General features: G+C 50.5%; 2 protein-coding genes across 3 annotated transcripts in view; both read right to left on the minus strand.

Annotated features, from left to right (window-relative positions):
• Window positions 1–591: 591 nt before the first annotated feature.
• B3GNT7 (UDP-GlcNAc:betaGal beta-1,3-N-acetylglucosaminyltransferase 7) lies at window positions 592–23,809 on the minus strand. Its single transcript, XM_062583200.1, has 2 exons — window positions 22,144–23,809; window positions 592–1,795 (listed from the first exon to the last, which is right to left on the minus strand). The coding sequence occupies exon 2, from the start codon at window positions 1,720–1,722 to the stop codon at window positions 592–594; it is 1,131 nt and encodes a 376-aa protein (XP_062439184.1). The 5' UTR covers window positions 1,723–1,795; window positions 22,144–23,809.
• Window positions 23,810–23,892: 83 nt separating this feature from the next.
• Window positions 23,893–25,941, minus strand: part of ARMC9 (armadillo repeat containing 9) — a 69,628-nt gene continuing 67,579 nt past the window's right edge. For both annotated transcript variants that reach the window (XM_062583198.1, XM_062583197.1), the window contains one exon: window positions 23,893–24,858. In XM_062583198.1, the coding sequence (XP_062439182.1) occupies window positions 24,795–24,858 (64 nt within the window). In that variant the 3' untranslated portion in view covers window positions 23,893–24,794. The remainder of the gene's footprint in view (window positions 24,859–25,941) is intronic.

Consider the following 25,941-nt stretch of genomic DNA (forward strand, 5'->3'; position numbering starts at 1 on the left):
AGAACTTGAGAACAACAAATAAACCTCCCGTGACTGCCGAGCGGCACGCGCTTGCAAACCGCTCAGCCCTTTGCTCAGTGGTTTTCCCGGGCAGCCGGACCCTGAGCATCTCCCCAAAATACCGACGCTGCATCCCTGCTGCCTCCCCCTGCATCGTTCTCTGAGGCAGAGACCAAACCTCTCCTCCCGCGCTGTCTCTCTCTCTCTCTCTCTCTCTCTCTCTCTCTCTCTCTCTCTCTCTCTCTCTCTCTCTCTCTCTCTCTCTCTCTCTCTCTCTCTCTCTCTCTCTCTCTCTCTCTCTCTCTCTCTCTCTCTCTCTCTCTCTCTCTCTCTCTCTCTCTTCATTTTGTGCTATTTTTTTTGTTTTCCTTTTTCAGTAACCCCCAACCCAGCTGGAGATGAGCAAACCACATTACAGTACAGGAACAGACACTATCACAACCCCTGCCCACAAACACAGTCTCTCTGCCCTCCTCTCCCCGGCGGCGGCTGCCCCTGAAGAGCTTGTGCCGCGAGTTGAGGCTCAACCCTTCCTGGAGCAGGGCTCAGCCGCCCCGGCCCCTCCAGTCCCAGCTCTCCAGAGAGGCTGAGCTAAAGGATGTTGAGTTTTCTCGAGCATGTCAAGTTACTATGGACCAAGTCCCACATTTGGAGCAACTCTGGAGGCAGCAGTTTATGAACCACCAGCATGCTCCGGAAAAAGCACGGCTCCTTGTTCATCTTGCTGTTCTTGTTCTTCACGATGCCAAAAGTTTTGAAGCCCTCATGCCCAATAGGCGATACCTTGAGGACCTCCAAGCACATCCCCAAGAAGACGTCATCGATGGGGTACAGCTCCAGCGTCTCCGAGGTCTTGTGCAGCCTCTTGGCTAGGGGCCCATCCATGATGAAGCCCCCACCCCCTGCATAGGGTGGGTAGTTGCTTTTGTTGTAGAGGGCACTGGGGATGTAGTACTTGTTCTCCTTCTTCCGGATCGGCTTGGCCTTGTAGAGAACATCCCCCACAAAGAGGTTCTCTCCCTCTTTCTTGTCCTCTAGGAACTCCAGGATGTTGCTAGGACTCACAAACACATCATCATCACCTTTGAAGATGTAGCGGACGTTGTCACAGTAGATATTTAGCCACTTGAGGAAATGGACCTCTTTAAGGGTGAGGTTGAAGAAGCTGTCTAGGAAATCCCACTGCAAGATGTCCCCATATATGTGATTCTCATAATCCAGCAGTTTCTGGTAGTTGGCTCTCTCCTCCTCCTTGGAGGCGGTGCCCAGCAAGAAGAGTGTCCGGATCCTCTTCCCCTCTACCTCCTTCTCCTGGCCCCATGTCCTCCGGATGGCCTCACGGCGGTCATGCTGCGTGATGATAGACTTGACCACGATCAGCAGGTAGATGTCCCCACTGCATTTCTCAGGGTGGTTGATCAGCATGGGGAAGTAGCGGCAGTGCCGATAGAGCAGGAACTGCTGGAAGTTCGGCTCCAGCCCTTTGAACCAGTCCACCTTGCTGAAGTTCTGGTTGGCTGAACAGTTGATAGTGGTGACATCCCAGGATTTTGCGTGCTTATCATCTGTCATGCTCTCCTCCTCCACAGCAGCTTTCTCCTTCTTGCTCTTCCAGAAAGTGCTGGTGATGGAGAAGACGTTGTCTCTCTTCTGACTTTTCAGGGGCTCTGAGGGGAGTGGGTCTTTCTGCTGCTGGCCCTGCATGAACTGGCTGGGGGCCATTCCCCTTTGCAGCACCGTCACTGTGATTACCAGCAAGAAGGACAGGCAAACTGTTTTGTAGATAGTCTTCTTCCTAAAGAGACAAGACAGGTGGGTTAAGGAGAAGCAACTGTGGGCTGTGAAAGGCTTGTCTGCAAACGCACCTTCTGGAGAGATCGTGAGATGCTCCTAATCTGTGTCCTATCTCCTTTTGGTCCCATCACAGCCTTGCAGGAAGTGCTGCAGGACACCTCCACGTGCTTTTCCCACCAGCACCCTGCTTGTAGGGCAGCTCTGAGACCACACTTAACCATGGGGACAAGCATCCTGCGTGTGGCTGGTGGCCATGGTGTCATCTGAAAGAGCTTGACTCAGTGTAAAGAGCAGGAAAAGGGTCCCACAAAAGAAGAAAATGAGGCAAGAGAGCATGCAATGAAGTCAGGGAAAGGCAGAAGAAATGGCAGTAACACTGGGTACAGGTAGGGTCTTCTGACATTATTTGCATGGCAAAATTTCTGCTGAAAATAATAAAAGAGCTTCATTGAAACAGCTGTTTTAATGGAAAATTCCAAGGGAAACCCCCGTTCCAGCCACCTGAAAATATCAATTCAGGAAAAAAGGAATTATCTTCACTGCTGAAATGAGCTCCCAGAGGCAGAAAGGCTTCCCGTGGCCGTCAGCTGGCCTCGCAGGTCACACGGCGCCAAGAAAGGCCGGCGGGAGCCGCACGGAATGGGCATCGTCGGTCCTTTCCGAGTAGCAGCTGGGATCTGCTGCTGGAGATGGACGTGAAGGTTCAATGGGGAAAAGCCGTCGCGAGCTCCGTGTCCCCCCGCACGTGACCCGGCCTTGCTGGGGGCGCAGCTGGGGGACCGGCCAGCTCTGGGGGCCCATCGGCTCTCTTTTTGCAGCGATGGGGAGAGGGGGGACAGAGCCGCTCTAGTGACCGCTAAAGCAAAGTGGGTTTTTTTTGCCTTGCTGATGCCTCTGCAGAGGAGAGGAGCCGCCTGCTCTGCCCGTCGTCCTCCCCTGCGGGCCCCGAGCGCTGGCTCCCCATCCCGGCTCCCGCATCAGCACTAATTTCCTCTCGCCGGCCGCCTCGGGCCGTCTCCCCATGCAAATCAGCGTCGGGCAAACCAGCAGCAGCTGGTCGGTCCCGGCGACGCCAGGCCGGAGCGACCTCGGGCGCGCTGGGGAGCGCGGCGAGCCGCCGGCCCGGCAGCGCGACGCCGCGGGGCAGAGCCCACGGGCCCTCAGGTCGCGTCTCTTGCTTTCGCCTTTTGGAGCCTCTTCCTCCGGTGCCCGAGAAATTGAGCCCAAATAATTTTCCCAATAGCCGGGTGGGGGGTGTGGGAATCACCTTCAAACTCGCTCACACGGCCCCGGGGTTTGGGGTCCGAACGAAGCTGCCGTGAGTGGGTGCGCGCTTTGGGGCACGAAGGGGCTTTTCCCACCGGGTTCCCCCCCACACACCCCGAAGCTCTCCGAGAAGCGAGAGCTGATCGTAGCTGATGGCTCCCGAAACCTCTCCGCTGCCTCCGCCGGGTTCCTCCTCTCCGCCGGGGCCGTGGCAGCGCCCGCGGCGACTTCATGCCGCTTTTCAATGAAGGCACCGCGACGGCAGAAGGGGCCGCGCGAAGCCCCGCAAACCTGCCACGGGCCCGCGGAGGGTCCCGGAGCCGCCGGGCTCCTGGCTTCGCCCTCGGCCCCGACCACCTTCCCAGCCCCGAATTTATATTGGGGGGGGGGGGGGGAGGGTGGCGACCAAGGACCGCGAGCGCTTGAGCAGAGAGCAGCGATCGCAGGCGAGCGGCCGGGTGGTCGCCGTCGGGTTTTATGTGCGGCCGCTCAGCTGAGACTGATGAGGGACCGTCCTGATCCTCCCCATCCCGGGCGCCGTCCTCTCCTGCCGCGGGCCCGGCCGGCAGCGGCAGCCCGTCCTGCGGCACCGGCGGCAGATAACCCGGCTCTTGCCCTGCCGTCGGGCAGCAGCACCCATCCCTCCCCCCGGGCTCGGCGTTGGGGGCCAGGACCAAAAGGCTCCGGGATGCTGAGCAGCGCAGGGCCGGGGAGGGGGAACCGAGGACCGCCCCCCCCCCCCCCCCCGGGCAGGCGAGAAGCCCCCCGAGCCCGGACCCGTCGGCAAGGCTGCGCCGCGCAGGGGCGCCGGCCGCGGGCCCCCCTGTCCCGGCCGACACTCACCACTGGAACATGCTGGGCGCTGGGCCGGGGCCGGCGGCGCTCCGCTGCTAGCCGGGGCGTGCGGCGCTGGATGGTCCTGCCCTGCAATCAGTGCGCTTCACTCTGCCCTCTTCCTTTTCCTCTTTCTTTTTCTTTTTTTTTTTTTTTTTTTCCTTCTCCTTTTCCCTTTTCCCTCCCCTCGCTCTCCCCGAGGTGGAGTCATGAGGGACGGCAGAGCAGGTAGTTTAACTCTTCCCCTTCCCCTCCAACCCCTGCTCCCAGCCTCGCCAGCGGGCGTAGGCCCCCCCCCCCCAACCCATCGCCAGCAGGGAAAGGGGGCACCAGAGTTTAAGGGCGTCACCCCCCCCCCTTCCTGCTGGGGACCCCCTCTGCGGGTGCCCTGCTGCTGGGACACTGGCCGGGAGCTGGGCAATGGGGTGCCCCTCGGGGGGGGGGGGTCTTCTGCAGGGGATGTGTTAGCCCTGACCCATAGCTCGTTTATGGGGAGGGGATCGCAGCGGGAGCAGCCCCCGGGCAAGCAGGATTCGATTCCTGGAAGACAAATCTGGGACTTTCGACTTTCCTGCACCTCCCCCCCCTCCTCCCCCCCCCCCCCCCCCGGTGAACAGCTCATTTCAGGGTGAGTCCCAAAATGTTGGGGTGAAAACCCAGGTTTGCCCTCACCCCAGGCTCCAGCCTCTGCCTCCGGGGCAGGGGCACAGCAGGAGCTGGGTTCCCTGGAGCAGCAGGACTCCCCTCCCTTCTCCCGGGCCCCCCCCCCCCCCACCTCAGCCAAGACTCACACCAGAACCCCCCCCCCCCCCCCGGCCCCAGCCCCACAGCAACCGCCATGCCCCGGGCAGGGAGGGCTGCTCACTGTGCACGTCCCCGGGCCACCCGCGCAGCCCTCGCCCGGCCCTGCGGCGTGCCGGGAGCTGCTGCTCCCGAGGGAGCCCTGTGGGGCTGGGGGCAGTGCTGGGGGGGCGGCTGCTCTGCAGATGCAGTGAGGGCTGGCGGTGGCAACCCTCTGCCTGGCCGCTTTGGCCACGGATGGCCGCCGAGGAGGGCATTGGACCGGGGAGGACTGCAAAGGGTGCAGGGAGGCTCTGGACAGGGGTCTGCAGTGCCCAGGGCTCAAGGACGGGGCATTTTTTGGAGAGCCTGGAAGGTCCTCACATCTCCAGCTGCCTGAGGATGCCCGTGCCCAGGGCTTGCCCCAGTGCCAGTGGCCAGCATGAAGGGGTCATTTAGCTCCCTAACTACAGGTGCAGCAACTTCCAGTCTTCCCAGCATAACCAGCAGCTCTTCCAACAGCCCTGGTCAGAGCACAGTTTCTCGGGCATCCCTATGGCAGCTGGATCAGTGGGGACGTCCCAGCGTGGTGTTCAGCCATGAAATTGGCCCCCGTCATTTCTGCCCCCTTTTTGTTACCTTCCCAGCCCCACCAGCTGCTCGCGCCGGCCACGAAGCTGGGCTGGAAGCTCGTAGGAAATCCTTTGGGATACTTCCTTTCCTGCTCAGCAGAGATAGCTCCAGTCTCGTCCCTCGCAGCCCCTCTGCGCTTTGCAGCAGGGCCGAGGCGAGGTTGGCCATCGCTCTCCCAACACCCCGGACACACACTTTCTCGGCGAGGCCAGACACGCGCCGGGACCCACACAGCCTCTGCTGCACAAAAACACCGTTTGGCCCAGCTCTGGTAACACGGCCTCATCTAGCTTGGAAAAAAAAGTGGTATTGCTTTTCCCAGACCTGCTTATCTTGACTGACTTTTACCCACCGCGGCGGCTTGGCAGCGCCCTGCAGGTGGGCAGCCACGGGGCACAGCGAGAGCGCCCGAGGACGCACTGCCCAGGCTGCCCGTAGGTGAGCCTAAGTCTGCCGAACCCAGGGACTCACGGAAATCCAGTGGCTGGGAGATGCACGGATAAGCGGGGGTACAATAAAAACCCACGCTAAGCATCAGCTCGAGCAGATACAGGGGTGCAAGAAGGGCTCGTCTCGCTTCTGCTCTTAGCAAGGGGATGATGGGCGCGAATGGGCCTGGGACTTCACGGCCGCTGCAAAGAGGAGTTTGGGGCAGTGGGCAATGCCAGTGGAGAAATTCTTCGCTTTGCAAACAGGTGCAAAGGGATGCAAACAGCAAAGCTCCGAACAAGCAGCTGGGCAAGGCCGAGGGCATCCAAGAGAGCCCCCGGGGCTCACCAGCACCCTGCAAGGGCGCCGGCTACGGAGCAGCAGGCCAGATAGACACGCAAAGGACCGAAGCAATGATGTCTGCAGCAGGGAGAGGACAGATCACCATGGCTCTGCTAGCAGGAAGTTTTGCAAGTGATGCTGTCAAACGCCAGCGTGGGTGACAGCTGCTTCCGCGCAGGAAAGCGGCCGCCTTGCAGAGCGCAAGGACTTCCCGGATGCTCCCGAGCTACCGCGTCAGGTTTCGGCTCAAACAATCCCCTCTCCGAAGCCAGGCCCCCCGCTCGGGGGGTACCTCCCCACGGCCTCCCTTGCTGTGCCGGCCGGCGGACGGCAGATCTGGCTGGAAACTGGAAAGAAAAGGCCACCCCAGGGAGACGCCCCACGGAGCCCGGCGCCGCGCCAGCAGGACTCCCGCGTGCACAGGCGGGGGGCCGCTCCGTGCACCCAGGGACGCGGCGGTGGCGGCGTGCCCCAGCGCGGCTCCATCCTCCCTCAGCCGCCGCGGCACCGGGGCACGAGCCCTCAAGGGCCGCAAGACGGCAACGTGCAGGGGCCGGGCCGGGGCGCGAGACGCGGCGCTCGGAGGCGACGGGGATGCGGGCGCCAGGGCACGACGTGGCAAAGCCTTGCCGGGAGCAGGCAGGCGAGGGCCAGAAAAGCGATCGCATCCGCCAGGCTGCCCCTCCCTACGGCAGCACCCCGCTTTGCAAACACGGGGGTTAAAACCAAGGACTACAGAGACTGCATTTCCTGCCATCTAAACCGCTCACACAACTGCCTGCCGCCTTCCCTCCCCGGGCCAGAGATCGCCACCATCTCTTGCGGCTGCGGGGGCATCATTTTGGGCAAGGAGAAAGGGAGAGGACCGTGATGGGACCAAAGCAGTTCATTTAGACATTGCCAAAGCAAACCACGATGTTTTTTTTCTTCTTTCTTTCTTTCAAGAAGCCATTTTTAAATAAAAAGTGAGCTCGAATTAAAATGTTAAAAAAAGTACAAAGTGAGTCTTTTTTTTTTCTTTACAAGGTTTTATGTAGTCCCAGAAGACTGGCCTGTGGCAGGTTGACCCAGCCAGCGCTTTCCCGCTGATGGTTTGGGTTTTGTTTCACTGGGAAAAACTGACCTGGTCTCTCTGTTAAGCTTTTGCATTTCCTGACTTTTTTTCAGTTCTGCTAACAAAATATAGGTGCACAGAAAAAAAAAAAAAAAAGCCTCATCCCTCCTCTAACCGTGCCGCCCTCCGCAGCCCTCGGGCCCGGGCTTCCCGCGCCGCCCTGCGCCCAAGGGGCAGGCTCACGACCCGCCACGGATGAGCCTTAGGGCCCGCGAGGCCTCGCCGCAGCCCCGGGGCTCGCCCTAGCGCCGGGCCCCCCGGCGAGGCGCCGCAGCCGCTGCCCTCGCGCGCTCCCATCCCGGGGGACTTTGCCCCTCAGCCGCCTGGGTCTCCCGGGGAGCCTGATGTGGCTGCGCTGTTGCTTTAAGACAGCAGCTGGATGCAGCTGTGACTGCTAGTAACCCTCACCGCACGCCTTACCCAGGGCTTTTATGCATTTTCCAGCGGTTCCAGAGCCGTTTGGCGGCAGCGTGCGGAGGAAATGGGACTCACGCTGGCTAGCAGGGAAGGGAGGGGAAAGAGAAAACATTTCCCCTCCCCAAGGCGCAGGGTGAGCCCGCTGCCGCGGCTAACGCAGCGGGCACGGCGGCGGGGCAGCAGGGGGGGAGCAGATGGCTCGTCAGGCTGCCTCGGCGGCCCGCTGCGAGCGGCCTCGTGGTTAAAGGCAGCGAGCCGGAGGCCCTGGCTCTTCTCTGCCGGCCCAGCGGGCCCCTGCAGAAAGTGCTGCCCTGAGTTTGCCTCCGTTTCCCCCCTCTCCTCTCTAAACTCAGCCCTGCGCAGCAACCCCGGGGAGGCAAGGGAAGCCGGGAGGGATGGGAGCATCCCGAGGCGGACCCAGCCCCAGCCCCAGAAGGGAGAAGGGCTCTTGGTCCGCTCGGGGAAGGACCTTGACCTGCCGTCGGCGGGGACTGAGCTTTCGCCCACGGCTGATGCTTGCGGGCTGCAGCAAGGATTGGTCCCGGCGCCGTGGTGGGAGCACAAGGGGCTTCAAGAGAGATGACGCTGTGGCTGCCGTGGGGACAGGCAGCACGGTGAGGCCCGTCTCCCCAGCTCACACTCGTCCCTCTGGAATTCCCAGTTTCAGAGGACAAACCTGGAAAAGCACAATATTTGCCCCAGGCCAAGCACAGGCGCTGTGCAAGGAGGCCCTGCTGTCCCTTTTTGCCCAGCAGCCTTTTGGGAGGCAAAGGGCCTGCCCAGCGGTGAGGAAGGACAGTCCAGCCTCCACGTGGCCACCAGCTCTTCCCATTGCCTGTGATGCAGGTCCCCCCCAGCTGCTATCTGTGGGCCATGGACCCAGGATGAACTGTGAACCCCTGGTAGGGTGCCAGCCCATGAAAACCAGGCTTTAGAGTCAAAATCTGACGCTGTGTCGGGACAGTCTGGGAAGGGCTGAGCAAGGCTCTGGGCTCAGCAACATCATACATTGCGCTCGGGTCCCTGGAAGTGCTGCTGCTCTGGGGCTGGCACAGCCCCAGAACTCAAGAGCTGAAAGACGATGTGTTTTCCGTTGGGCAGGAGAGCGCTTACAACTTTTCTCATGAGTCAGATGGAAAGGCCGGCTCAGGAGTCACCTGAGCACCAACGGCTGGCTGCCCACACGGCCCCTCTCCAGCCCAAGTGGAAAAACATACAGACATGGCAGAGCACGCTTCTGCAGAGACCCAGAGCTCCCAGCTGCCCCCCCCCCCAGCCCTACAGATGCAGATAGCTCACACTACCCTTATTTGGCAAAGAGGTTTAGAAGGGAGACACCAGTGGATCAGACATCCCTGGCCATCTAGCATGCAGGGTCTGTTCTCCGCTAATCGTCTCTATTCCTGTTGCTTCTTAGCACTTATCCTTTGTGCCAAAACCTGGGTTCTGCTAGATCCACTGTGGGATCAGTCTGCAACAAAGGCCACCTACAGATGGATAAGAGAAGAGTGGTAAAAAGAGGGCATATAGGGCACGACTTTTTCCACTGCTAAAATATCCCTGCTTCTTGGACAGGGCTACTGATCTAAAATCACTGCAGAGCTCCCTATCTCTGGGAGTACAAGACCAAAGGCCAGCATCCACTACATACGGTCTTTCCTCCATCCTGACCTCTCCAGGTGGGCTCACACCTGAGCAGGGATGGGACTGGCTGAAGGGCTTGCCTTGCATGGGAACAGCTCCCCCCAGGCCATCCCAGGCACTTTCTGAGCGAGCAGCTGGCAGGCCAGTGCAGCTCTTTGAAGAGGTAGCAATAGCAATTTGTTAGCCTGGGAGTATTTTAGCCATGCAAGAGCCCTCAGGAGAGGAGAACAGAGACGGCACACCCAGCCGCATTCCTGAGGTTTGGTTTCCATGGTGGGATATTCACCCGACAGTGAAGTCATGCTGTGGGCTGAGATGGCCACTGAGTTAATGCATGAATCCATGTCCTTCCCTAATTCACAGCAGGCTATGGCCACAGCTACTTGCCTTCTCTCATACCAAAATTGCTGCTGCTGCTGCACTGACTCGGCTTCAGCATTTCAAGCAATAAGAGGCATCTTGGTGCAGGGAGGCTCCAGACACCACCACAGGTTTAATTACTGCCCTGCTGCACAGTGCAGGGACAAAAAGATGGCTCCCATAGGTTCTGCCCACCCATTTCTATCATCAAACTGTGCTCCCCAAAACATCCTACTTAAAAGGCTTCCATGTCATCCTCAAGCTGCCCCTGGTGGTAACAGGTCAGAAACATGGCAGCACTACAGTAAGAAGTTGCTCCAAAGCCTAGAAGATCTGTCCAACATTCGGAAGAGATGGGGAAGAAAGGAGAGTCGGAAAAGTCTGGAAAAGCCGGTTGGAAAGCACTGGACCGCATGGGCCCTGGGGCAAGGTGGCAGAGACACACCCCAGCAGCAGCAGGTTGCAGTGCCAATGCCAGGCACATGACTGTGGGGCTTGGCAAAATGGGGTTTGGTCCCATGGACCAATGAAACAGAAGTGTGGTGAAAGAACTGGCCCCGGGAGGTCAGCCGATAAGCTGATAAGATTATTCCCAGCCTATGAAGCGATTTTCTGCAGGTCTGGAGGAACAGGCTGGGCTGCCCAGAGCTCCAGAGCAATCAACCACACTCCCCCTTTGCTCAGCTGTAAAGACCCCGTGCTTTTGGGCAGTGGTTATTCACGCTAGAATGAAATGCCTTAGCACGAGTCTTCAGCAAAGATCAACTTCTTTGCAGTTCAGTCAACTAAAACGCCATAAAAATGCAAATCCCCTTGGGACACGTTTCCTTATTAAGAACCACTGAAGTACTTTCCACCCACATTTTCTCTTCACTGTTCCCAGCCTCCCACCTGTTCCAACCCCAAAGGCCACAAACCACAGGATGATGTAAGCAAAAAATCAAGGGGTCCTCTTCTCTTGTCATGAGTGGATGGTACCTGTGCACACTGGCTTCTCTCCTGAATGTGCATCGCACTGGGAAGGAGAGCACAGTGCCTCTGGGAGTCACAAGGGAAACAGTTCAGCCACAGACAAGTTAGGAGGAACCCCTCCAGCTCCAGGCACCCTCTGGGAACAGGGTTGTTTGCATGGGTCACTGAGGCTCAGCCTCCGATGGTCACACTGCTAAGTCAGAAAAGTTTGCTGGGTTTTGCATCTTAGGGTCGACAACTTTGATTCCTCCATCCCCAAGGCTTGTGCTGTCACCCTCTGCTCCTTCCCTGTAAACTCCAGCCAGCTCAGCTTCTGCCTCTTCTGCTCCCTGATACTAGAGTGAAACAGCAGCGCACACTGGGTGCCCCAGGCAGCAGAGGGTTGAGGCCATTGCTGGGAACTAACAGGCTTCCACAGCTGGGAACAGCCCATAGCACATACCACGCTGATTATTTTTTGTTTCAAAGTGGCAACTTCCCATTGAAACTTTCCCCAGTTAAATGAAGAGTTAAATAAGGCAAAGCCCAAACAAAACTTTTCATTTCCAGCCCAATATTGCATTTCAGATTGACCCAGATCTTCACGTGTATGCTTGTGCTCAGTCTTAACCAGAAAACCCATCCTGCTTCTCATCTCACATATATTCAAACCCACAGGTCCTAGCTGGGATGTCATCAAGAAGCCAAGATTCCTTTAGGGGCAGGTGTTGAGCTAACAGCAATGACCCGTGCTCCAAGAGAAGACAAGCCACATCTGGGGCCTCCCATAGCAGGTGAAACCCCCAGGGAACAGCAGTGATGTCGAGGACGTATAAGCAGCTGGCATAGCCTACCGGCAGCCTGAGTGTGTATCAGCCAGGCTGGGACGCACATAGCCAAACTGAGTCTGATTTACAGCCCAACAGAAACAGCCGATCCTGGATTGCCTTCACCAGACGGGACCAGCATCAGCCCTGCAAGCTGTTTCATGGGGCAGCGAAGGCCAGCACAAGGCAGCTCCCAGTTTTGGGTACCCCACAGCGCTCTGTGGGGCTCTCCCAGCCCTTCCCCAAGCACCATTTCAATTTAACACTCAGAGCCACATGAAAGTTAAATGACTTATCTCAATGGCAGACAGATTCAGAACCCTCCATCCTCCCTCATTCCCATCCCGTTTCCTACACAGGCATCTAGACCCAAAGCCAGGACCCCCTCCGCCTCTGGAAACGCAGATTCTCAGTCTCTCATTTCTAGGGCCTTTCTGCTTCCACTCAATACTCATGATATTCATTTCGCAGCTTTTTCCTCGGGCACTGACTCCTCCTGTAACACCGCTCTGTTTCTCTCCTCCAAGCTGGCTCCCAGATCCCCCCTCCAGCCCTGGTGACTCATGCAAAATACACACTGAGTCCTTTCAGGAGCGCTCAGCTCTGAACACTACCCCAGTCTTCACAGCTAAGACACCCTGGGGAATTATAGTGCGCAGCTCATGCTAAGCCCTCCCCAACGCTTCTTCTCAAGCAATAGGACAGCTCCCCCACCTTCCTCTCCCATTTGCAGGGCAGGATCCTGTCCAAGAGGAGACATCAGCGCCTTTGCAAAGAGAGCGGCTTTTAGAGCAAAGAAGTCAAAGCCCTTCCTGGTGCACTCTGGGCCAGGGTGAGATGCAAGAAAGTCAATCAGCTCATACAAACTCACAGCCCAGGTGCCTTTGAGCGAAGTCCAGAAGTCTAAAACAAATAAATACATATATTTGAAAGGAAAAAGGATCACAAGCTCCTAATGGGACAATTCTTGGCTCCGAGACACAAAACCTGCCAGGATCCTTTTCCTCTTTTCCACCTTCACCAAACTTTCTCTCTGATCCTTCTAGACAGCAGGGCTCTGTCCAGTGTTCAGGAGAAGAGGGATTAAGAACAGACTCTTCTGTTCCCTGGCTCCCAGCTGGCAGAGGGGTGGGTACTTCCCATACAAACTACTCCTTCACCACGAAACACTGAAATGCTACATCTGAAGAGCTGCTGAAAAATCAGCTGGTGGAATGGGTTCTTCAGGGCCAAGCCCATGTGGAGAGGGGGACACAGACATGCTGACTGCAAGAGAGCACCATCTTTTGCCCAAATCCCAAGCCCCACTCTCACAGCAGCATCTGGAGCTCTCAAACAGCCAGCCTGGATCCCACATCTCTTCCCCTTTCCAGGACTGCTAGAGTGAGATGCTGGAGTAGGGAAAAGTCCATGTGTGATACTGCAGGAGAGGCTGGGGCTCTGGGGCACAGGGCTTTACACACTTGCTACAGTCTAACTCAAGGGCCTTTTGGCTGTCACAGTCTCTCCAAGCAAGGTTTATGCACCCCAAAGGGCACAAACCAAAAGATGAACTCTTTCCCGCTGCGTCATCATGCTCACAGACATTCAAAAATACCAGCAAGAGGCAAATTTAGGGGAAAACCCCGTGCACAAGGTTGAGTATTTCCTATCTCTAAAATATCTGTTTTTTCTCAAAACATTTATTTTCAGTTTGCCAAAATTTCCAAACAACCTGAAAAAAAGTCACATCAACTCTTCTACAGTAGAGGCAGACGCAAATCACAAGATAGACCAACTAGAACGGCTGATCCTCATACAGTAGGCAGCATTGCAGGTTCATCAACCATCCTGAAACTGCACTGATTTACACTTACAGAGCACACGGCCCAAACCAAACCCTGCTCTGGGCTAGTGAACAGGTCTCAAAGAAAGAGGGAAAACCTACAAACCTGTTTTAAATAACCACAACAAGCAGAAAAGCTGGCTTAGAGGGGAGTCCCTATTCAGACTCAGTCGGTCTGTAACGACTCTCTGATAAGTCTCAGCTCTCTGCTTTCTCTCAGGCAACTTTCTTTGCAGGGGAGAATAAAAAGATCCTGCATAGGACATGGGTTTGTTTGTTCACTTCAACATAAGGGACAAGAAAGGAGAAATCTGAAAATGTCTGCCCGAGGAATTTGGTGTCTGAAGAGCTGAGATGTACATCACAACCACCCTCCCCTCAAGGTGTTTTCCAAGTTTCGGTAATAATTGGAAGTTTCTCTTCAGCTCATATCTCCAGTGAAACTGCCACAATAAAGCGATATTTGCAGTTTACAGACCCATAAACAAAGCTGAAGGTGGTTTTGCAATGTGTATTTAACTGGGAAAGATCACCCAGAAGACACTATTCCTGGCCAGAAAGTCAAGCTGCTGGTGCATGGAGAACCCTGCTAGCAAATACCAGCCAGAGACCCCTGGGACTGGTGGAAGTGATCTGTGAGCACCAAGCGCAAGGGAGCACCGCAGCTCTTCACCAACACCCTGCACACCACAACGGCAAACGTGAGGAAGAGCAGAGCCCATGTGGCCGAGCTGCCTCAGAGTAGAGAGCAAGTGCTGCTCTGTCAGTCTCAGAAGGAAATAAAGCCCAGTAAAACTTTTCCCGACTAGGCTGCCCTTGGCTGTCCCTCAACCATGGACTAGTTCTGTTACGAGATCAGGGGAAGGGAGCCAAAGGATCATAGAATCAGTAAGGTTGGAAGGGACCTCTGGAGATCATCTAATCCAATCTCTCTGCTCAGCAGGGTCACCTAGAGCATGTTAGACAGGGTTGCATCCAGGTGGGCCTCGCATATCTCCAGAAAAGGATGAGAAGACTTGGCCCAAGGGAGCAGGGAGGGGTCAGGGATGGGGACACATATCCTATTATCCCCACCACCACCAACAACAAATCAGGGGAGGACAAGACCCACTCAGCAGAGCAACAGCAGCTGTGGCAGATGTTACAGTGCAGAAGTGGGGGTGATCGCAGCCATAGGAGAACGGCTAACAGATAAGGCTTAAATACACACCAACACCAGGGACTCCTAGAGCCTAAAGGGACACTTCTGACTTGGGCCGAGTCACAGCACTGTCAGCAGAATTATCTCCAATTACCTGCAAGAGGAATATCAGCAAGGCACTATAAATTTCTTGGGCATATCTATGTTTATGTTTCAATAATTTGGGAACCAACCAGTATACAGGCAGGAGGAGGGGAGAGGCACAAGAATGAACACTGTATTTATGAAGATTTTGTTTGTCACTGGTTCCTGCACGGCCAGCCCAGACAGCTCTAACCTGCCCTGACCCACTCCCTCCTTGGTGCAGGAATAAACTGACTGACTAATACCTAACAAATGCACTGAAGGAACAGAAGTCTGACCAGATGTTGTACACATAAAAATGACTGTTGCAGGGGAAAGAGCAATTCAAGTTGTGAGCAAAATGGAGAGGTGTCCCCTCCTTGCAGAGAAGAAACAGGTATTGTGCTGTTATTTTCCACCCTTTCATTTATGGTCAGCATAGCAAAGGGAAAATGATATGCTCTGGATTGATATAGTCTCAACCTGCAGAGTGGGTTGCACCCTCAGTGAATGCACGAGAGCCAGAGTCCCAGCTCCTGTTCAACAGATCTTAGCTCATGCAAGGACAGCATGGGGCAAGTTTATCTAGATATAGGATCAAAATGTTTGCAATTTCACTGTGAATCTAACAGGACAGGATGTAGGAGCTGTCCTCCCACCTAGTTTCCCCTCTGAACCACGCAAGTAGGGGCGACAGTTGTCCTGACAAACAAAATCTGTTTCTAGCCCTCAGGGTCATTAATACAAGCTTTAAAGCATGACTGGAAAAGAAAATAAACATAAGTTATTAATTACGTTAACTTTTTAGTTTTGTAGCCAATCTTAGGCTGTGGCCTCCAAGGTAAAAATTTTCAAGTCTCCCAGCACATCTGCTCTAGTTACATCCAGCTGCAATGCACCCTGCCACTCCTTGCACCTTTACTCTGCACAAACCATCTTCTTGTCCTGCTACAAAAACACATGCGACAACACTCAGGGATAACAAGAGTCACCCCTAACAACATCAAGCAGGAACTTTAGATTAAATAATACAAAATAAATCAGGACTGTCCCTAAAACTCACTCTGCTTCTTTGCAGAGCTCATTCCTACATCTCTCCTGAGCCCCCAGCTGTCTGGCTTCCAGAGACATTCAAAGAGGCAGCCCCTCCACCATTAGTCTATCTCATGAGATCTCCACACATAGCCTGAGGCAAGTGCAAAACTGAGGACTAGAAGGAGGTTTGGGTTTTTTTTTTTTTTCCGTTTGTTTGTTTTTTCCCCAAAGACACTTCTAAGCTACTATATTTGCATCTGAGACAACTACCCGTACACAGAGGAACAAAGGTGCTTCTCAGCTCCTTTGTGAAGTTCAAGAAGGTAATGTTAAAGTTTCCATTCCCACTTCTTACATGATCATGAATGACCTCAAATGGTTATTTCATATTGATTCAATCATTCTACCAGGACTATCATATTACCTTCTGGCTGGCTAAGAGCCTAACAGAAATTAAATGGTGCATATACTCACACAGGTTTTCAAGTCAAACTGCTACTACTGTTAGATTTGAATTGCTTTAGGAGAATTCACGCATAAAAATGGCATTGGTTAATGAAATTGGTTGAAGTGCAGTTTTCATATAGACTTGCTGTTATGTTAGAAATCTGAAGCTTTTAACTTCAAACAAAGGTCTCCCCTTTGTTTCAGGGCACAGGTCTTCACAGAAAGCTGGGAAGAGCAGCAGAGTATTTGGGGGACTTGCTGCTCTATAACATAAAATCATGACAAGACATGGAAGAAAAGCTCTTCATGGTCAAAGAACTGATATTCTGCTCCATAACTTAGGGTTGGAAAGGAGCAAAACAAGGACAGGCACAACAAGGCAATGAAAGCCTGAACTGAAAAATCTAATGCAATTGCAGAAACGTTCTTTTGCTGAGCTAGTGGGAAGGGTACATCACCTTCCTGTGCAGTTTTTCAGACTTTGATCTAGCCCCAATGCACAAGAAAATGACTGACAGATCAGTGATGCAACAGGGAGAAGCCTTCCCTGGAGTTCCTCATAACTAGAAGCAAAAAGACACCCATGTCCTTGGTGGCCAATATCGCAGGACTTTGAAGTAACCTTCCCTACTATCTGAGCTGGGGGTTAAAGGTGCCTAGTAGAAACTCCCTTGAGATGGAGCAGATGACTGACCCCACACTTACACTCCTGCCACTTGCTCCTTTCAGAGTTGAAAGCTACCTCCTCTCAGATCCCCCAAAATATTATGGAAATACTGATTTCTACTTTCTCTGTAACTGACTTGTGTTCAGCAACTGGGTGTCAGTTCGACACCAGCCTCTGCTGCCATCTATCTAGTTCCTCTAGTGTATTAGCTGGTCTCAGCAGAACTAGAGCATCTCCTGAATCTTATTTTGATTGTACTTGAGCATGCTATGGCTACACCTCTTTCATGTAAAGCACAAAACCAACTGCCTTGCACTCACAAAGCCAGGGGATAACACCCCCCTGAGTCATCCCCAACAGGCCTAAGCAGGGACACACTTCTGCAGGAAATTCTTCTGGTTTGATTTTGATTTTCTAGCCAGGACAGAGTATTCCCAGTGCAAACTACACTCACAGCCCAGAGGAAGGTCGTTCAAAGAAACACGTGGGCAACACCAGTTACTATGCCAAATGGCAGTGCCAGTCAGCATCGCATTAAAGATAAGGCAGCCTGTGACCTATTCCTTTGCCTAACTCAACAGCAGGTATTATGAGAAAGAGGCAAAATTTTCTGCCAGTCCATCAAGCAAACAGTGTTCCCAGTTCTGGTGTCCCATTTCCATTGCCCAGGTATGGTTTGAGAGAGATGTCTAATGAAGCACAGAGGTCTCAGTTTGTTGCATGAATGTAACACTTCAGTGATCAACTTGCCCTAAACTGTTCTCATTAGTAAAGGGCTTTGCATAAAGTGCTGGAGTCTGAAGGTAAAGCTAATGAGAGATTTTAATCAGTCCAGTACAAAAGGAAGGAGATTCCTGTATTTCTAGTTGAAAGAAAAGCTCTCCTTCGCTGCTGGGATCAGATCTGTGCTGCAGGAAGATAGCCAGGTGCTAGGGTGCAGGTGAAGGGAGAGGGGTATACAGCCAGCAAACACCAAGGATTAGGCTAGCTTTCCTACAGCACAGCCAGCCTGGACAGGCACCTTTCAAAGTCCTCTCTGCTTCCATAACACATAAGCATGATCCAGATCTGTGGAATAATTCTCTATGCAGGAAAAAAAAAAAAAAAAAAAGAGTCAAAAAATCCAAACAAAACAAAAAGCTACAGAAAGGGAAGGAAGCAGAATCAGGAAACTACAAGGACACTCATCAAAAAGGCAACTGCTGCAGGATAAGGGGCCATATTTTTATGCATGTGCTGAGAAGCAAATTCTTCTGAAAATCCACATTTTAGGCATCTGAATAAAACAATCAGCATTCCACCACAGCTCAAGCTATTCACTACTCCCAGTGAGGAGAGAGGGCTTGTGGAAAAACTAGCTGTCTATTCAGAACCGATGAAGTGGAAGTTGAGCTCATTTAAAATATAGGACATATATACATCTCAACCAGCAACAAATTATGAAGATAGTATGATTGCCAGCAAGGAAATCTCTTCTCTGGATTGGACTCCAAAGACAGAAATGCGTTATCGATATGTGAAAGGCATAAGATCATCTAGGTCAGTTCTGGTTAAAAGGTCTAATGTGTCAATACGACCTCACAGCCAAGACACCTACCTGGGACTCTGAAAATGAAATCTACCCTTGCTGCTACCATTTCTGGGTGACTTAGGGAACAACATACAACCGCTTAGCACTGGATTCTGCTTTAGTTGCTGTAATAGTGGTTTCAGAGAATCTTAAAAACTCCAATAACATTCAAGGAGATTTGTAATTGCTTAGACCCATACCTTTTCTACAACACTCACCACGCTATTGGGAAACCCTGCATCCTCACCAACAGTATCTTCAGAGTCACCAATATAAGAAGCATTAGAGAGAAATACAAAGCACACTGAGGTTTTAAACTATGGCACTTAGCTACTCAAAGTTTTTAAATCTATGTGGAAAACGTATCAAAAGTAAAGTATTTCTCTCCCATTCTGCACAGATGGGCAACAGTACTCTGCAGTGCTCAGGCCCTACATTTCAGTGAGAAGATGACTCCAAACCATAGATCAGCTCTATGTTATGTATGACTGAAAAACTCAACCAGACCAGTTTTAGAGGGTTGAGAGAAGCAAGCAGAATTCTTCCTGCGGTTACTGTGGCTGTGTGTGACAGGGCCTAAAAGCCTTAGTTATGAGTCAAGCTCCTCATGTCCCTGTGGTAGATACTTTGTAAGCAGTGAGGTTGACTGAGCCATGAGACCAGCTGTGCTGGCTCAAACTCTGTGACTTGCAAACAGTTGCAGTGTGGCTCCCGTGCAGGGCTACATATGGAGCCAGCTGTGAGGCTGTTCTGGTGCAGCTGACCCAGATATCCCTGGTCCCTGGCTCTAGGAGGAAACAAGACAGCTAAGTGTGCTGTAGCCATCGGCATGGTTATGGCATGGCTGGGCTGTTCTGCTGTGGAGTGATGGGACCCTTAGGAACTGCAGCTACTTCTCTCACCTTGAGGTGGGTGGCTCATGACTATGAGCTCCCAGGCATGGAAATTTCAGTTCAGTGTCTCAGGACAGGAAGGGTGGACACTCCAAACAGCTCACCTTACATAGGACGTCAGAACAGAAGCAACTCAACCAAAACTCAGTCAACTTTCAAGTCCCACAGCTGCCTCATTTCTCTTCCTGGCTGCTCACTTGGAGGAGGAGAAAAGAGGAAGGAACCAGTTTCATGTAAGCCTTGATCTGCCAAGTTACGAAAGAAAACAAGTTATCTCCAAGTCTGTTAGGAAAGACTATACTTCTGTTGTAGGGATAAAACTCAAAATTCAATCCAGAGAGAAAGCAGTTGGAGAAAAGACTGAAAAATACAGTGAGACATGCTGCTTGGCAAAGAATTCATCTGGTCCTAATGGCCCAACTTCTTGCTACCAACATGAAGCATGATCCCAAAAGGCAGTGCATGAACAGACATGAACAATAAAGTTATTTGTTCTCAGGAAGCATTCAACCTCTGCCAACAGTCAACCGGATTCAGACGAGGGCTGGGGCAGTCAGACCAGCATATGGCTGACCAAATGAGAAACTGTATCACTTGGCACAGAGCTGCCATTTCCAGCACTTATATCAAGTTTTTCAAGTCAACTTTTTCACTCTTTAGAGAAAGAAAACTTTCTATGTGTAAAGCAATCTGGATCTACAAAGGCCAAAATTTTTCACTGAGGGCAGTAAAGGGAGGGTCCTCACCTACTAATATCCCTTAGTAGGTGGTCTGATTTCCAGATGGCCTCAACATTCACAGCTGGCAACTACAGTCTAATATATAAAGCACCTTAAACATCTGTGGGATGAATACTATTGTTTCAGCCATCCAGTTCTCTTTATTTATCATGTTTATGCTTTTACTTAGCAAAATTAGCTCTCAGCATCATTAAAAGAAAATCAAATAAAATGGAAACTTTTTGAGACTTTTAAGATGAAACACCAAGCCTTTCTTTAAAAAAAATAAATACATTGTTAGGTCATTCACACCTGAAGTGAACCAAATAATTTACATGCTCCAAAACTGTGCACTTCAAGTCATCAGAATAGCATTTACCGTATTTCAAAGATAAACACAAAATGAACCATTTCATACTGTCAAATGTTTTTCTTACAGTTTGTATGCATACATAAAGTGAATTATTTTCACTTTTATTGCAATAAATTAATGCACTTATTTCTTGAAAACTTGGAACAGAACTGCTGAGAGAACTTGTAATAAAAGCAGGACATATTCCAGAGGCTTATTAGACATCCTGGAGTTTGCCACTCAGACTGTTGTTTGGGGATCATCAGATCCTTAAGGAATGGAAGTGTGGATTCATGATCCTGTAATTGGATATAATGCCTATTCATCTCAAGACAGAAAGAAGTCTGGAGACGGGAAAAACCTTGCTTTGAAACATCAGATACTGACCACTGACAAGATGCTAGGCTAGAAAAATTATTGGTCTGATAAAGTAGGACAGCTCCTGCACCCAGAAGTTTGCTTCTTGCTGCTGTTAGTAGTAGATTACCATAAAGCTTGGCTAGAACAGCCTGATCTTAAAGTTTATTTTGTTTGCCCTGAAATGTTGTGTTATTTCTCACCCTTCAACAAATCCTTGAGAGCCCCATTCCATTTACAATTCACACAAATAAGCACAGGTTCTTACAAAGTGCAGTATGGCCTGCAGAAGTCCACACGGTTTAATCACAGAGACATTTTGGTACTTACGTCCCCCTGGGGTCAGCGGAGGTACGTAAGACTACATCTGCACGCTCTTTGTTAGCTGTGCCCACACACTTCAGAGGTTCAGTATGCCACAGTGTCCAAGGTGCCTTGCAGGACTGGGGCTCGACGCCAGTGCGCCTCGGTGAAGCACCTCTTGCTGGGCAAAGGGTGCCTCCGAGCCCTCCCATCCCCCTGCTCCAACCCCCAAGCTCCCTCCTCCTGGGAAGTGGCTTGTTCCTATCTGGAACTGGATTGCAAGCAAGCGTGAAGACAGTGCAAACTGCCAGGAAGTTTTGGCTCAAAGATGGACTCGAGCCCCAAGCTAAAAGGAAAGTCCAGACGTACTTAAATACCTCAGAGGAAGGTAGCCTGCTTACTTTTCTACTACTACTGCTACTACTCAAAGACGCGTACCAACGCAATGTAGCGCTTTTCGTCTCTGCCCTGTAACCTCCACAATTTATGAAGACTAGTGAACTTTATTTAAAGAAAACAGCACAAAACCAAACCAAGCAACCTTTGTCCCTCCCTAGCTCAGGAACACTTCATCTGCAGAATATTTCCTTGCTTGTCCTGCTCTACACATTTATATCCGTCAAGAAATAATACTGCTGACACCAAACCAATGTCACTGGTGACATCCCACCCGCTTAGGTTCTCCTCATGAAAGACCAAACACAATGAATGGTTCGTGCCTGCTTTGCATCACTTCTGAGCAAACACGCGGCAGAGGCAGGCCAGGTCAAACAGGAGGGAGCTGTGTTTTCAGTTCAGGTGGAGATAAAATATTTAGCAACCGAATCTGTCAATAATAAAATGCAGTGAAACGCACACCCTAAAAATCCACAAGTCCCCAGAGAGACTTCCTTTAAGAAATATATTCACCCAATCATTGCCAGCTGATTTTAAAGCAATCATACAGAATGACTGAGCCCTCCTTGCAAATTTAGACAGAGCTAGGCAGTTCATGTCATGTATTACCCTATCCATAAACGAAATTAGACTAAATATAGAAAAGCTATATGCAAGAAACATGGCAGAATCACATAACACTTCGGCCCCTGGAAAATCTTTCCTTTCAAGTCTATGTAATACATGCAATTACTACATTTGCTTCTTGAAAACAAGATCAGAGACAGGTTAATTACAGTCACAAACAGGCAGCTTTCACTGGTCCAATTATGAATTTACCAGGGTAGTGTTGCATCTAGCTGCAGCCTCTGCACAGTATATAGAAAAAACATCTAACAACTTTTAAGAGTGAGATGCAGAATTTACTGTGTACATGTCACTGACCTTTATCCAGGGACCATTCTGCCCTGAAGAGTGGTGTCCGACTGACGGGGACAATATCAACATTTCTCATTAGCTTCAAAAGCTTCTGACTGACACTGCAGGGCCTTTCTGTGAACAACGCAGAGCAAAGAGGGACAGGTTACCCTGTCGGCCTCTCAAATTGTTGCTCAGCTGATAATTTATTTCAAAACATATACACAGGTTCTCTCATACCAAACATTTGAAAAACAGAAGTTTCTCAAGCATTAATATAAAAAATAGCCTCACAGTTTTTGAGCTCTATATTCACACCAAGAGTTGAACATGGAAAAAAATATGTATGCAATTCCGCCTTGCAGCAGGCAAGAGTAAGAAACAAATATACTTACACACTTCAGCTTGTTCCTTTCAGTCTTGTTCTGCAAGATGCTTGGTTTATTTATTTATTTATTTATTTTACTTTAGATTTTTTTTTAGCTAGTTCTTCTGCAGGGTGCCTATCAACCTTCCTTTAGCTGACTTTCAAGGATACAGTTTTGGCCTCAACTCATGGCACACTCAGTAAGCTGGCGGTTCGGGATTTTTTGTTACGTTTTGCTTTAAGTCAGCGCTTCTCAAAAGCTGCTCTGCATCTAACAGTCAGGTCTGCTCCAACGTGAAACTTAGCAGTGCCATAAAATAAATAAAACTCAACTGCTGGGGCATTCTGTATGTCCACATATGCAAATGAACATGCTCAGCACTTCAGTGTTAACAACTTGGCCATTGATATTACTTGCTGGAAAAAATACATGATTTCAGAGGGAAAAAAAAAAAAAAAAAAGCTGGCTACACTGGAAAACCACAAGGTGAGTTTTTATGGCTGCTTTCCATTGCTGCCTTTTTGTGAATCAGAGGATATTTTTCCATTAATTGTGTTTATCACCTTTGAGAAGAGGTAGGTGAATCTAAGGTCAGGTTGGACATTTTCTGCTATTTCGTTGTCTATCATGGAGATCTACAGGACGGAGGCTATCAAGGGCCTATAATCACTTTAGGTCCTATGCAGTTTGGGAGTTAAAGCAACACTCACACTCTGACTGCTTTATGCTTGGCCTGTGGACACACTGAAGACACCAAACAGTAAATTATAACTTTCACATGAACATGACTAGAATTTAAAATAGGGATATCTTGCCCTACCGAATATCCTGATTCTAATTTGAAGTCTATTATTCGACAGGGTTACAGGGACTTGAAAGTGCAAGAAACGGACACAGTGTCACTGATCTTGGTCTACCTCGTGGCAACTGTGTCATGTGAAGAAATCACCTTGGCTACCTGGTTGCTGCTGCACACCCACAGGTACAGTCCAAGGTCTTAGCACAACCATTTTCTTCCAGTTCTATGGAAATCATTTGTGGCCATGCAACTCTTTCCTCCAGGGCAAAGTAAATGGCACTATTTGGAGCGGCTTTTAACTGTGTTCCTCTTCTTTGTTTCTTGAGCTGAAATTCCAAGAGAAAAACTTTAACTTCTCCTTTTTTGTACCTGCTAAAGCATTTGCTTTTGAAGTCCACCTATGACAAATACACTTGCCCCTGCCAGTGGCAGACAAGTTCCAAGGCAAACTGTGTTTCTGGAAAACTGCTGTTGTCCTAGCAGCAGTGTCACATGAGGGGATGTTATTGAAAAGCCAATGGTCAGTAAAGACTTTAGTGTTTCCTGGTCACTGTTACTGTTGAGAGAAAGAACAACAAACAGTTTTGGCTTCATAAATCACTAGCAGAATTAACTGCAGGATCTTTATTTAATGAAGGGCTTTCTGATCTCTCTTGCCTCGAAAGCATTTCACAATGACTGAAGATCAGTCCAAATTTCATAAAGTTAAAACATTTCTCAGAAGTGAAGAATATCACAAAACATGACAAAGATCAAAGGAGACTGTCCATAACCAAACAGTAAGGGAAAGCTGTTTCTGGTCTGTTCACATTTTTACAGCTTCTCCTCTGAATGAAGAAACAAAGTCCTCCATTCCAGTGTAAAAGTGGAGTATTCGTTCTGCAAACATTAAAAAGCAAAATTAAGAAAAAAAATCCAACTTAGAAAGAATGTATAGGAGTAATAGCTGCAGATAAGATAAAGCTCCTCATCAGATCCTCAGAGGTGAGCAAGTACTCTGCTTTGGGCAGTGGCACAGTATTTTTCAATTGCTTCAGGTCAATCACAAGTTGATGAAATACTTTTTCTCCAGTCTGTGGTGGCCAAACCCAGATCTCATCTCACACAGAACTCCTAGTGCAGATCCTTTGAATACAGATAACCCCCTGCTCATTCACAAGGGAATAGTTTTCAAAAAGCAAGTGACAGGCTACTTCAGCAAGCAATATGTAAACAAGACGGTTGCCTGGCCAGACTCCTGTGCTGAGCCCTACAGATCATCTCTGTCTCTTAGGCGTAAACTATTGGAGACACTGGGAGTACATTCATCTATCATATCAGAGCTGGGCTGCTGCTGAGACGTTGGATTGTAACAAGGCCCTTGTTTTAACCTGGTGTAGAGATGATAAAAGATCATCCCATCAGATAATTCCTGAATCACTGTGCAAGGCGTACACGTGCAATATTAATAACCCACTCTCTTCTCAAGTAGGTCACTAGTAAAGGTCATTACAGGAAGCTGTCTCTGTCCTTCAGCAATGTGACAGGTGATTCTCGAGGAAAGCAACTGTTCTCACTTCCTGTAGGACTGGCTGCCTGCAAAAGAGATGCAAGAAAGAGTCTGTCAGCTGAAAGCATGATTTATAACAAGACAGGACCTGTACAGTGACACAAACACCATGAAGAACATGCACAAAGGCACCTTAACCACTGACACTGCAACTTAAAAATGCAGAATGTATTTATGGCAACCACTTGTCAACAGACACTTAAAGAATTTCTGGAGGCTCAGGGAGATGTAAGAGCCCAGTGACACCCATCCCTGATTATACTGTTCATTTTTCCTGCTAGAGATTTTTGTATTTATATTAGCACCACCATGCCCTAGACAAAACTTCATACGCTGTACATGTAACTTCACCATACCACGGCAGAGAAGATTGGAATAGATACAGAGTAAGGCATAGGGTAGATTAAATCATTCATCCATGCCCACAAGGGGCATATAATGCATAGCTAAAATAAAGTTTAGATTTGGAAGCTCATTCTGTGTTCTAGCTACACTACCAAGTATCATCCCTGTACCGGCTAGGAAGTGAAGCCAGCATAAAGACTCAGAACGGCAAGTTTTATTTTCAGAAGCTCGCTTTTGCTTTAAGGTACAGCCTTATAGCTCCCTGAACAACAGCAGGCTACATCTCTAGCAGGAATCTGGCCCCAGGCAGGCCTGCAGCAGCTTCCTCTGCATTCCTAAGGCATTCCACACAAGCTTGCTGGTACCAAGAGGAGTAGTCCAGCTAGTTCAACTAGGTTTATGTAAAAGCAGCAACGTGTTTCCAGAAAATACACCTACAATATTAAAAGCAAGTTAAAAAATGTCTCTCTGAAATAAGCAATCCCATCTCATCACGTCCAGCAGCTATAAAAACTTGTACTTTTCCAGAAATACCAAGAAATTCACAAACTAAAACCAGTCTTGCAAAGGAAAAGAATTTCTCTTGATATGCAGAAACCTATATACTTATGCAGCAGATAAATGGGAGGCAGGAACTGTTGAGTCTTACTGATTGCTGATATCTGCGCCTCCAGTACAACTTCAGGCTCATCTATAAAAGTTGGATAGGAAAATAAAGGAATAGTATCTGCCTAAAGAAAGAGAGAGATGTAAGCGCAGAGCTT

Source organism: Rhea pennata, chromosome 9, assembly GCF_028389875.1.
Source record: "Rhea pennata isolate bPtePen1 chromosome 9, bPtePen1.pri, whole genome shotgun sequence".
NCBI lineage: Eukaryota > Metazoa > Chordata > Aves > Rheiformes > Rheidae > Rhea > Rhea pennata.

What these genes read in the sequence shown, in the direction of transcription:
- B3GNT7 (XM_062583200.1), bottom strand. Translation starts at nt 1,722, where the DNA reads ATGGCCCCCAGCCAGTTCATGCAGGGCCAGCAGCAGAAAGACCCACTC.